Source organism: Emydura macquarii, unplaced genomic scaffold (assembly GCF_026122565.2).
Source record: "Emydura macquarii macquarii isolate MOO-44397 ecotype Brisbane River unplaced genomic scaffold, CSIRO-AGI_Emac_v2 contig_1451, whole genome shotgun sequence".
NCBI classification, from domain to species: Eukaryota; Metazoa; Chordata; order Testudines; family Chelidae; genus Emydura; species Emydura macquarii.
Window position 1 is genome coordinate 11,159,931 of NW_027131588.1, and position 13,688 is coordinate 11,173,618.

The 13,688-nt window shown below is 40.5% G+C and overlaps 1 protein-coding gene across 2 annotated transcripts in view; it reads left to right on the forward strand.

Moving 5' to 3' along the window:
• The first annotated feature begins 623 nt into the window (after positions 1–623).
• The window catches only part of IFT74 (intraflagellar transport 74), a 74,668-nt gene continuing 61,603 nt past the window's right edge, over positions 624–13,688 (forward strand). For both annotated transcript variants that reach the window (XM_067553168.1, XM_067553169.1), the window contains exons 1-8: positions 624–744; positions 3,180–3,323; positions 4,621–4,756; positions 8,343–8,391; positions 9,084–9,182; positions 9,373–9,433; positions 11,932–11,991; positions 13,419–13,480. In XM_067553168.1, the coding sequence (XP_067409269.1) occupies positions 3,204–3,323; positions 4,621–4,756; positions 8,343–8,391; positions 9,084–9,182; positions 9,373–9,433; positions 11,932–11,991; positions 13,419–13,480 (587 nt within the window). In that variant the 5' untranslated portion in view covers positions 624–744; positions 3,180–3,203. The remainder of the gene's footprint in view (positions 745–3,179; positions 3,324–4,620; positions 4,757–8,342; positions 8,392–9,083; positions 9,183–9,372; positions 9,434–11,931; positions 11,992–13,418; positions 13,481–13,688) is intronic.

Here is a 13,688-nt window from a genome sequence, read left to right on the forward strand (position 1 = left end):
TAAGCAGGATCTGGGCTCATATGGTTTAGTAACTCCACCTAACAACAGGAATCATTGTCTATGCTTTATATTGGGATTTCAAAATGTTGCCATCCCAGCAATTTGAGAAAAGCTGGGTGGTGATAGGCCCCAATATGTAATGCTCCTTCTCCACTGAAGTTGTTGAAGCGCTGAATAATGGGAGCCGTAGTCTCTACAGGCGTGCCCACGCTGGCTTCTCCTGCCTATAGATGACAGAAATCCGACTGCAGAGAGAACGGTGTTGGTGACCATTTTTCCATTCCCACCGTGGAAGGACTCGCCTCCCCTTCAGGGTGTTTCAAGGTGGGGCCCACAGGACCTACTTTTTCCGAGAACTCTCTGTTGATTTGACTTCAAATACCGGGGACTCCCTTGACCTGGCCCAGTCCTGAGACCCTAGCACAGCCAAGGGAAGTGGCGTGGGGCAGGTCTGGGGGGCGACGCTGCAATCCCCGCAAGTACGGATGCGGGTGGAGCCGCCTGACTCCAACCAGGCCTCCTCGACCCTTCTTGCCATTCCTTGCCGCCAGTCGCCGGAGTCAGGGGCGGGGGGCGGGGCTCTCCTCTGTCTTTCGCCTGAGTCCTGCTGATTGGAGGCGCTGGGATCTCAGAATCTCGCGAGAGCAGAAGCATCGCGGCCGATGATTGACGGCTGGGACACACGGGGCGTGGTTGGCCGGTTGCTATGATACTGCCAGCGCGCGGGGACCGCAGCAGGAGCAGGTACGCCCGCCGGTTAATCGGTTGCTCCAACCGCCCCGACCCCCCCCCGAGAGCGGCCGGCTCGCGTGAGGCCGCGGGGACGGGATTCCAGTCGCTGCCCCGCGCCGGGGAGCCGGCTCCCTTTAGGGTGGGACCCCGCGCTCCTGCGTGGCGCTTAGCCGCTGCGGGAGACTCGGGGGCCGGAGCCGACGCCTCCAGTGACTTTACCCTGCAGCGCCGCCCCGAGCGCTCCCCAGCTCCATCCCTAGGGCCTCCCGGCGCGGCCCCTAGTGCCCCCACTCCCCCGCTCCATCCCTAGTGTCCCCAACACTGCCTGTAATAGCCCCTTCCCCAGCCCCACTCGAGTACCCCTCAGCGCCACCCCGTGTCCCCCACAGTCCCCACTGCCATCCCAGTGCTCCCTAACAGTCCCCATAGACCAGCCACCCTTCATACCCCCCAGTGCCACCCCTTGCATCCCCCCACAGCCCCGTGTCACTCCTGGTAATCTAACAGTCCTTACAGCTCCTCGTGCCTCCCCAGCAATAGCCCCAGTGCCACCCCAGTACTCCTAGTGCCACCCGGCATTTCTCCAGTGCTACCCCATATTCCCCCTCACAGCCCTAGTACTCCTGTCTTCCCCATTGCCATCTCAGAACCCCCTAACAGTTCTCATAGTCCATCCACCCTCATATCCCAATAGCCCCCAGTTTCACCCCAGCACCACCCTGTATTCCCCCCACAGTCCCCAGTGCCACCTGTAAACCCCCCCACAACCCTAGCACCCCATTCTCCCAGTGCTACCCTAGTACCCCATCCTCCCTGTGTCATCCCGGCTACCCACCCATCCTTCTAGTAATCCCATTGTACTCCGCACAGCCTACAGTGCAGCCCCTTATCCTTCTTGCTGCTCTCAATATTCCCACATCCCATGTGCTGCCCCTTATACTCACCACACACCCAAATAGCCCCATATTTCTAGTATTCCCACAGTGCTCCCTATATACCCAGTTCTCCCCACCAGCATCACCCATTATTTATATTCCCTATATACCCCAGTACGACCTTATGTCTGCTACTCCAGGGGTTCTCAACCTTTTTCTTTCTGAGCCCCCCCCAAAAAAAACATGCTATAAAAATTCCAGGGCCCAGGAGAGGGAGGTGGCGGCTCTGGGCTTCAGCTGCCGGATGGACGGGGATTGGGATTTCTGTCTCAAGGAGCAGGGGGTTCAGGGTTTCTGCTCCTTGGGGCTAGGGGCTCAGGGTTTTAGCTTTGTGGGGATGGGGGGCTCAGTGCTTCTGCCCCACAAGGTGCCCAGGCTTGGGGCTCTGGTCTCCCAGTGTTAGTTCTGCGGGGCCAGGGAGCTTTAGCCTGACGGAGTGCCAGGGCTTGTGGCTTTGAGTTTCAGCCCTGCAGCTCTGGGCTTTAGCCCCGCAGCTCCAGGCTTCAGCCCCCTGGGGGTGCCAGGGCTCAGGGCTTCAGCCCTGTGGCTCCCAACTTCAGTCCTGCAGGGATGCTGGGGCTCCAGGTTTCATCTGTGGGGCCCTTGAAACCGGCTGGTGGGATGTAGACCCTGGTTGAGAACCACTGTGCTACACTATGCCTCTCTGTCCAGATGGACTGCCTATTCCTGCATGTAGGGGACGTGATTCTTTTTCTAGTGTCTTTAACATACCTCTAAACTGGCCTTCAGAGAATGTGCTTTGCACTCCATGGATGATTAGAGTCTTGTCTATATTGCTTCCAGACACAACTCTGCCAAGGAGCAATATTTCCATGTGTGGTCTTGAACATTGGTTCCCTATAAATCATCAGTTGGCATTTTTGAGTTATGAGGGAGAAATCATGTTTAAATGCCTTGATTAATGGGGAAGTGGTGGTCTCAAGGGGTTGGTAAAAGATAACAAGGATGATTATCAGAGGTGTTGAGTCCCTACAGCTCCAGTTGACTTCATTTGGCATCGTGTGTGCCTAGCACCTTGGAAACATCAGTCACCAGTTCAAATCCAATTTTTGTCAGTTGTAACCTGTAAACCTGATGTTTGTGTGGCAAAGGACAGGTGTTCAAATCACAAATGCCACCATAAGTGGCACTAATTGTCATCTTTTTGATAGTCTGACCGTATAACCATAAATTGAACAAGCTTGGAGGCTGAACTGCCCTCTTACCTTGGAAATGAACCTTCCAGGTCCTGGTCAAGGGACACTAGTGGGCCGACATGAAAACTGTTGCTTCGTTCTCCTTTATGATACTTTTATGAGAATAAAGAACTACAGTCTCTGGTGTTATCAATCAGGAGCTATTGAAAGGCACTAAATTCTCACTAAAATATTAAAGATTGTTTTCAACAAAAAGATCATTGGTCTGTTGCTCTTTAGTAATGTAAAAGATCCATACTAATAAAGGTTCAGTTCTAATTAAAGGACATGAGCTGATAATTATGTTTCTTTCCAGAGAGAAGTTGAAAATAAATAGAAAATGGCAACCAATCACAAGCCACCTACTGCCCGTCCTGCTTCAAGAGGAGGAGTGGGATTGACAGCCAGGCCTTCTTCATCCTTGTTACGGACTCCATTGGCAGCCAGAGTGGGAACAGGGGTGTGTTAAAGTGATTTAATATGTTTGTTTTGAATGTTTAGATTTATCCTGATTTTTCTGTCATGAAGAATCTGGTGTCAGCAGGAATTGTAATTGCAGGTAGCAGTTTTGTCTATGTTAAAAGGAGGTGGATTGGAAGCTGTTATTTCCATATATGGGATGAAATATTTCTATTAGAGTCATTAATAGAAGTAGCAAAGAGATCTGGTTTGTTAGAGAGGAGTCAAGCAACCCTTGGTCATTTTGGCTTCCTCTATGATTTTGTTTATGTCATGGGAGTAATTTACATAGGATCTTCAGATTGCCTCTGGTCCTCTTATACTTGTATGGGCAGGCAAAGGACAAGTAAAGGTCGAACCCACGGTACTTAAAAGATTACTTGATCTACAGCCTTAATGCCTCCCACATCTGGTACCCCCAAAGGAGCAAAATCCATTTTGCAGAAGTCCTGAGGCATCTGCTGGCTGATACACTTTGGGACTGAAACAAACGGGCTTGGACTTTTGCTTTCACTGTACAACCCATGGTCAAGAAAGATTTGGCTCCTCCCTAACAGTGTCTCCTCTCCAACCAGACTAGAGATATTTGTTTGGAGGAGCAACAAATTGTTCTTCCTTATGCACTTTTCACTAGCCAGTAAACTGATTTTAGTCTACACTTCTATTAAAGTAGGAGATTTTAATAAAGAGGAGGCAATTTCAGTAAAGAGAAGCATTATATGTGAGGCTTGAGCATGAGACTTGTGTGTTTTATGTACAATAAGTACATAAGTAGAAACCTGAGCTCTATGGGGTTTTTGGACAGGAATATCAATCCTGCTATATCTAACAACAAAATAATAATCTCATTGAATGGATTTTTTAAATCTAATTGGGGGGGTGGGGTTCAAGGACTGTGTTGTTAGAACTATCTGCTAAAAGATAACCACACAGCATGACAAACAGAACAGTGGGAATTCAGATTACACTACCATTTGGGTAGAGGTCAAACCTGAGGGAGAAAAAGAACATCAAGAATGTAAATAAAATAGCCTTGAGTCTCCAAAACAAATATAAAGAGATGTCAGTACTATATGGTAGAGGTTTTGATTTGATAGTACAGTCTTTAGATTTACTTCCAAATTTTTTTGTATAAATTATCACCTGAAAGAAAAATCCTGCTAAAGATCTAATGTACAAAGTAAAATATGTATGTTAGTTTTTATGGTTAGAACAATCCAGACTCTAAGTTTTTAGATGTTCTTCTTAACAGCTACATGAATATAACAACTGGTTTATTTTTTGTTGTCTTTGTCTAGATGCCCCCTGGTACATCACGGCCTGGTACTCGTGGTAGTCTCGTAGGTACTGGAGGGGTATTGTCATCTCAGATTAAAGTTGCAGACCGTCCAGTGACACAACAAGGGTTGAGTGGAATGAAAACTGGAGTGAAAGGTATTTGAATATAGGAAGAACTGTCATATTAATACAGAAGGTTTTGGTTTTTTAACACTGTCAATGAATGAATACAATGTTTGGGGAACTGGATGGCAGAGAATATTTTATGTCTGTAATGCCTCAGTTCAGGACAGAAACTTGAAATTTGTCACTGAGATAGTCATTAGGTCAAACATGTGCCTTTTAGAGATCCTTGGCCTCTAAAATTTGTTTTGATTTGGCAGAATAGATAGGGGGTTAAAATATGGTTTGCACATATCTGAATAACAGTCTTATTCTATCATGCAAGCATAAGTGAATTAGTTGAATGGAATTTTCTATCTGGGTGGGTGTCTATGGAAACTAAGCTTTGTTTCATTCCATAGAAAGTTTGATGTTCATGTGGAATTTGGAGCTTTGTCTTATCTATATGATCTACTAATGTGTGTATTGAATGAGGCAATGGGGTAAATGAATCAGCCTCCTGAGTACACATCTTGTGCAAGACACTGGGTCTTAGAACTATCTAGAAAACAGTTCCATGTTATTGAATGTCTTTGTTTTATCATTTTTTCTTAGCATAGTTTTTGTGTGAAATGTCTGTGGTTTTTGTAAAGAAAATTAAGGTTGCAAAATGAAGCACTCAAAAGTCTGCTTCTTGTGCATGTGTTTATAAGATGCTCTAATTATACAGACGTATTTTGTGTATTGAATGAGGAAGGATTACATAGTGAATGAATGGGTCAAGTGATTCTGTGTCTCTTTTTAGGACAAATTCTTTTTTCAATTACCACAGTGAAAATTCAGAGTGAATCATTGAGCCTAATGGATGCACTCTACATTTACATTGGAATAACTGAAAATAAATTTTGGCCCTCAGGGTACAGGATGAGTAGCATATAATGATTAAAGCCTTGGTCTGAAGACTTAGAAAATATATACATATTGTATTTTGAGTTTGATTATACTTCCTTATTTACAACCAGAGAAAGATTTAGTTGATAAAGATCCTAACTCCTTTAATGCCAAAGAAAAAACTCTGATCACAAAGTCAAAAGTTTCTTATTAGTATATATGTAGATTTTGCAAGTTCAGACAAAATATGTATCTTGAAAACAATTCTTAAGATATTTTATAACTAGGTTATTCTTATGACTCTTTATGAATCATAACAATAAGAATTCTTCACATTTGTGAAGAGTCAGAATGAGGGACACAGGATAACAATTTCAATGGGAATCCTAAAGCATTTCAAAACATACAGAAATGAGTCTAATGTCTAACCCAAACGTTTGTGTAAGACTAAAGCAAATTCATTAAATAATTCGGGGCCTTCAATGTTTTCTGTTAGTTTTAACATTCTAAAATGCCAGGATTTCATATTCTCTATAGTTTCTATTTTATGATCAAATATAATGTTATGTGTAAGAAGGAACTCCAGTAAGAGACTATACTTTCACACTGATCTTGCAAAATGTTAATTATATTCTCCTGTTATTTTGTAGACTGTTCTACATTATCCACCCTCTTTTCTGATACCCCAATTTTAGAATGCAGTAAATCACTGCTTGACTCAAATAAGTCACATTGTGTCTTGAGGACATGAATCACAAAAAAGGTGGAAGCTAGTGAGGTATCTGAAATCTTTTTCAAGGAAGACTAATAAGGAGATTCCCCCCTCTCTCATCTGAACAAATTGCAATGTAATGACTTACAGCTAATAGAGATTAGGGAGGGGAGAGGCAGACTAATGAGTCTCTCCCTGTACTATCTTTGCTTTTAGAAATCTCAGAAGTAACAGACTTCTCTATGCCTGAACCCTACTTACAGTGTTCACATCTTTTGGGAGACATTTGGGAAAAAAATTAGTATTAAAAGCAGAAGGCATAGATTGAGTCTCCTTCTAGCACTGCAGAACAATATTGAAATACATTACTATTCAGCAAATGTTTATAAAGTTGTAATCATATTGATATCACCCACAGTTGGACTATGGATTGCTGTCAAAAGTACAGCTTCAGGGTGAGTGTGACTTGAAGTCCACCTTGCCCTTCAGATGTCCTCCTTCAAGGGAGTGGGTTACAGCTAGAACTATTGCTTTTAATTCCAGGCTGTTCAGTTTAGGTCCCCAAAGGGCAAATTCCTCACATGACTGTTCTCCAAGGCTCAGATTTAGCTATGCCCACTAAGCATTGAGAACAGCTGAGGGACTGATTCCATGCCAGCCCAGACCCCAGCATCATTTTGAGGTCCTTTATACTATATCATGTGGCTATGGGTCCAAGGAGGTTGATACATCAGCCAATGATTTCTGGGGCATAGCAGTGCTCTGGCCATGTTACCAACATATCCCCTATGTTGGAGGTGGCCTAAAGCTGGTAAAAGCCCCACTGGTTGGATCATCTGGCTTTACAGTCCATTTGCTGTTGAAATGGTGCTGAAAGGCCATATTGTAGAAGAAAACTTACCCTAGAATCACCACTGAGCAGGTGAAAAAGAAAGGGTGGGTACATAACAGGTAGACTTACAGTAAACTGACAGCCAGAGAGATCCCACTGATTCATATGTAAGCTGTTGTTTATCTTGTGTGGAGAATCCTTTTCTTTATGTGCTGTGATGTTTAGCCTGTAGAACTGGGAGACAGCACGTGATGCATCTCAAGGTGATTTCAGCTTCATAAAAAGGGTGAAAAAAGATGTAGCTCAGGGCAGGAAGAACCAATGTTTTTAAAGGACTCATCCAGCCTGCTGGCATGACTGGGACAGGCCAAACTGCAGGAAAAGTCAGTCAGAGCTTGGGGGCTGGAGCAGCACAGAGGAACCAAATCTAAAGCTGGAGGAGGCTGGAACAGCATTGGAGCTGATCTTGAAATTCTGGGCTTAGCTTAGGTGGCAAGTGTAAGAAAAGGAAGTGGGATTGAAACTGTATCCCTGAATTAAGTGTTCCTATGATGCTTTTTAACTTGTATGTCTTTATTTTTAATATGTGCTTGGTTTTTGTAGAGAACATGCACATTAGGGCAAGTTCCAACAGGTTTTATGAATCCTCCATCTCTTTTAAGATGATATCACTCTCATGCAAGGTTCATCTCAGAAACTTTCAGTTGCTTAAGTAATCTAATTCCCCACCAAAGCCTGAAATGCATCTCTGCTTTTAGCTGCATTGATTGAATAAAGGCTGTATGAGGACATGAAGGCCATATCTATACTGACGGCGGCAAATTTGCCACCACCAGATCAATCTTTCTGGATCGATTGAACGGTCAGTGTAGATCTGCTCAATTGATCAGGAAGTTGATGCTGGTCAACCACCCCCTCAAGTAGCGTAGCGCTGCGTTGACGGGAACGCTGTTCCCGTCAGCACAGCGCAGGGTAAACATCGTGCAGAAGGGAAGCAGAGCAGTCAACGTAAGTTACACAAGCTACTCTGAGTAGTTTGCATAACTCCCGTCGACTGCCGCCGAATCTCAAGGTAAGTGTAGACCAGGGCAAAGAAAGTGATGGTTCTCTCTTTGGAGTATAACTTCAACAGGTCCTTTGTGAACTTAATTTGTGTCTCATTAAAATATATTTTCTTCTAATAAAATGTTGTTCTGTTTTGTTAGGTCCTCAGAGACAGATTATGGATAAATCCTATTATCTTGGACTGCTTAGGTATGTTAATAACAACACTTTCAAGCTATAGCATGGTTAATGTCTTCTCCCTCCTTCTATCCATATCAAGGAATAAAATACAACAGCATAAATCTAGCAATAACCATATTTAATAATGTGGATTAGGTTGGCTGTTCACTTATGATGAAATTCTCCCCATTATAAGGGTTTCCGGGAAGAGGAGAGCCTCAGATTCTCTATCCTGGAGTACATTTCACCCTTAATTCCAGAATAAATTTGCTAAATTAATATAATTTTTTCATTTTTGCCCTAAGTATCTTATAAAACACTTTGTTGTGTTCAGTCAAATTTCTATGTTGGATAGGCATTCCTAAATCATATCCTCTTACATATAGAGAGCACCCATGTTGTGAGAGTGTTACAGGATTGTTCTGTTGGAACAATTGAACAATTCTACAGTTACACCGTAGGGGAGAAAAACTCTTAATTTAAATAAAATAAACTTCTTATGATATCCTAGTGCAGTGCTTTATAACTGTTTAAGAGTTTATCCAAGATAACCACTTTGTTTTATTTCTTTAGCTGATCCTAGAGTTGTTTGAGACAACCTGTAATACAAGAGAGATACCTTGAATGCATATATATTTATAATATTGTATTAGCTTTATCCTACAGTATTTTACTTGTATGTTCAAAATGTACAACTAACTTTTTATATTTATTTTCTACAGAAGCAAAATAAATGAACTCACAACAGAAATAAATAAGCTTCAGAAAGAAATAGAAATGTATAACCAGGAGAATTCTGTCTATCTGTCATATGAAAAGAGGTGAGTCACATTTTTGTTAATGCAATGTTAGCATAGCCAAAGCCATGTCAGGACCTTGTCTTTTATTATATCAAAGTAGAATATCAATGCGTGCAATCTACAGAACACTAAAAATAGATACTTGTTCTGATTTTGTTTTGTTGTTTGAAACACTTAATCTCATTCACGTAAATTTTTGTTCTTTAAATAGGGCTGAGACTTTAGCTGGTGAAATCAAAGAATTTCAAGGTCAACTAGCTGACTACAATATGGTATGATAATGTTAGCTATTTCACATTTGATTTTTCCCCCCATTGCTTTTGCATGTTGAGCATGGTTTTAACTTAATGTTTTTTTCAATGGCATTTCTACATTAGAAAGTTGTACTGTTTAGAACTGCTTTAATTCACTTATTAAAAAGGAAATAAATGCTTGCCTAGTTGTCTCACAAGGATATGTACACCCACATATGCATTTTATGGTTTTTATGGTCAGATGCAAACTCCTCCTACAATATCACGATTTGATGGTTTTTATTGTATGTCATCAGAAAAAATAATTTCTCATAGCTTTTCAGTGAAGTCTCTGATTACTTGAACAATGACTTCTATGATAATTTGGGAGCTGTTAATATAACATCAGAAAAACAGCCATATTGGATCAGACCAATGGTCCATCTAGCCCAGTACCTTGTCTTCTGACAGTTGCTAGTGTCAGATGCTTCAGAAGGAATGAGCAGAACAGGGCAATATCGAGTGATCCATGCCCTGCTGTCCTGTCCCCGCTTCTGGCATTTGGATATTTACGGACACCCAGAGCATGGGGTTCTGTCCCTGACTGTCTTGGCTAATAGCCATTGATGGACCTATCCCATGAACTTTCATTATATTATGGTCATTATTACCAAGCAGTTCAGCTATATTCACCTGATGCACCGGATCCTGTGCTCCACTTAAGACTAAATTACCAGTTTTCTCTCCCCTTGTGGGATCCAGGGCCAGCTGCTGCAAGAAGCAGTCATTTGTGATGTCTAGAAATTTTATCTCTGCATCCTTTCCTGAGGTGACATGTACCCATTTCAATATGGAGATAGTTGAAGTCCTCCATTGTTACTGCATTTTCTGCGTTTGTGTAGCATCTCTAATCTCTCTGAGCATTTCACAGTCACTGTCACCATCCTGGCCATGTGGTTGGTAGTATGTTCCTTTTGCTATACCCCTAATATTCAAGCATGAAATTTCTATCCATAGAGATTCCATGCTACAGTTTGATTCATTTAAGGTTTTTACTATTTTTGAGTCTTTAGCTTTCTTTCATCTATAGTGCCATTCCCTCACTACCTACTCTCTCATTCCTATACATTTTGTACTCTGGTCTTACCATGTCACATTCATTGTCTTCATTCACCAAGTTCATACAATGCCTATTATATCAATAACCTCATTTAATGCCAGGCACTCTTGTTCACTCATCTTAGTATTTAGACTTCTTGCATTTGTATATAAGCACTTGTACATTTTGTAAATATTCAGTTGCTTATTTTTATGTGTTATATTTTAATGGGATTCTCTTACATTTTTCTGTTCCTGATTAGTTCCTACCTGTACTTTACGAACTTCTTTCCTATCCTCTTTACTTGGATGTAGAGTTCCCCCTTTAATAAATTCATCCCTAAGGGAGGTCTCCAACCAAACCATGTGCTCCTCTGCACCTATCAGCTTTCCCCCAGCCCTTATCTTACAAAGTAAAACAAAAAACAACCAAACAAAAAAACCCCTCTAAACCTGTCTAATTTTACATGCTAGCAGTCTGGTTCCTTACATCTGATACCTCTACACTGATACCGCCACTACTAACTGTTACAATGTTATCTCTTTCAATATGTTCATATATCTAGACATTTTTAGCAATATTCTACAGCTTTATTGTACATGTGCATCACAATATTGTGACTTTAACAGGATTATATCAAATTGCCTAGGCTTGAAATGTTAGTTACTTTAAAATCGTTCCAATGTGATATAGAATGCCTTCTATATTCTAAGGCTGCAGTCCTGATCTGTGAGTGCAAAGAGGATATGTTTTGAGGTATTTTTTATTGTTTAATGCTCCAGTTCACCCTTTTAAAAAGTCCCAAAGAATTATATATATATGCATTCTATATAATACATTATATAGAATAATATAAACAGTGTTTTCTATTGGCTGTGCAGTAGTTAACTAACTAATAAGCACTATTCTGAAGTGTGTTCATAGCCATAGTCAAGCTATTAAGAGAGTCAATGAAACAGGTACTTTTTGTTTCAAATTTCAAGTGGAGTTGAAAATTAGCATTTCTTTCTCTATGCCACAGGAAAGGACAAAATCAGGAGAGAGAAAAAATATTTTGAGGATTGTAAGGAGGAGAGGGAAACCAAGGAGAGTATTTTAAAAAAAGAAAATATACTGGATATTATAAGTAGTTAAGTTTACTTTAGATATGAGAAATTAGTATTGCTTCTGTAATATTAATGTTATCTACTATTAATTTTCTATACAGTTATACAGCACATGTAATAATTATTAAATATGAAGCTTACATGTAAAATATTAAAATTTCTAATTTCATTTTTTCTAATTTCAGATTTTTGTTTGCAATACCATATCAGTCATCTCTTTTGTAACACCTTCAAAGCGTGATTCAAGGGTTTTCTATCTTTTTGTCTAATATTTCTTTAATGTGATTAAAAAGAACAGAACATTAACTGTTTCAGCTTCTGTCTTGTTTCAGCTAGTGGATAAACTTAACACCAATACAGATATGGAAGAAGTGATGAGCGATTATAATATGGTAAGAGATTGAATGTTTGCCATGTTAATATAACATTTACAGTAATACACACACACACGTTACAACTTCAGTCCTTCAACTGTTTATGCACGTGAATGATTTTGTTGAACTAAACATTCCTATTAACTCTAATGGAATTGTTCAGGTGAGTAAAGCTAGGCAAGTATGTAAGTTTACAGGGTTGAGGCCCACATGGTTTCAATTGTATATGTTGTTAAGCATATGTTCAAGTGTTTGGAGGACTGAGGCCTTAGTTATAGAATTATGACTGCAGAAACCTCTCTGTCTCAAAGTTTAGCAAACATTTTTATAATTGTTTTCCAGAAACAGGATTAATAGTTATTAAAAGATCAGATAGATTAAAAGTTTCTGTTTTTAAAAAACTCATCAAAATATTTCTCACATGTTTTCAATGAATCTAGTTCTTTTCCTTGCTTCCCAAGAAAGTGTGTGTTTTAAAATTTAGTTCTTGTGTATAACCTGAAAACACTGCAGAGGGTGTTAAATGTAGTATCCTGGAATCCCAGATTCATTTTTTAAAATATGGTGGTTGACATCCTAAATCAACGTCTGTAGAGATACAGTTATTGAAAGCTTGACTAAACCTTTTCATCCAGCTGTTTTTACTCTAATGCTGGGGTATCTGTGTTGGTCAGTGACACAATTGCTCTTAGAATCATCCTCAAAGCTCATAATATTTCTGTTTTTAAGATAAGAGAAGTATGTCTCCCAACCTAAGGTACCAGTATTCACATATATCATAAATTATTTGGTGGAAGGCACAGAAAACTAACCGCCTCAGAGGCTGGCCACATGCACCAGTCTTCCTTGTAAAATTCCCCAGGCTGTTGAGTTTTTCTTCATTCTCCTCCATGCTCTGCCCTTCAAATGACTCCAGTGCAATAATGTATTCATGGGCCTATGGTGTATCTGGAAGCAACAAATATCAGCTATACTTTCCCTTGAAATTCTTTCATGGTTTCATAGTCTGCTGCAGGCAGCAAGCTCACTGTGCTCACTGTGTTCATAGCCAGAAGGAACTTTTCTTTGAAAAGAGGCTTCCTGTAGCCTGAAAAGCCAGTGAAGATATTTTTACCTGAAGTAATCTAATCTGATTATTAATAAAAACACTGATGTGCAGTTTCTGTGATTAGATCTCCCATTTGAAAGCAGGCTTCCAATGGGAATTACAGCTACAAAATCCAGCACTGTAGTGTCAGATAGGCCTTAGAGACAGGAGGCCACTGCTGTTCCTTCCCATCTCAGTTCTAGTCTTCCAAACCTCTCATTCATTCAAATGCATGTATAACCTTGGATGGATGGATAGTGTTTATATTTTCAATGTTATAATATAATTTAATATTAGATATTTAGTGACAAGTATCTTTTCATTCATTACTCATTGATTACTAATTTTTTTTTAACAGCTAAAAACTCAAAATGACCGGGAAGCACAGAGTATTGATATAATTTTTACAGAGAGACAAGGGTAAGTACATCAAATATTTTAAAAAATGAATTTTAGTATAAAGGAGCACATTAAAATGGTTAACCCTGAAGAAATGATCTGATTGGGGGATTTTTAACTCAGATAAAAATATTGCTTAAGAGTTGGACGTATGCTCTACAAGGGTCACTGAATAAAGTTTGTAAGAAAAAAAACTACAGTCACTCAGTCAACTTTTTAAAGTAGAGAA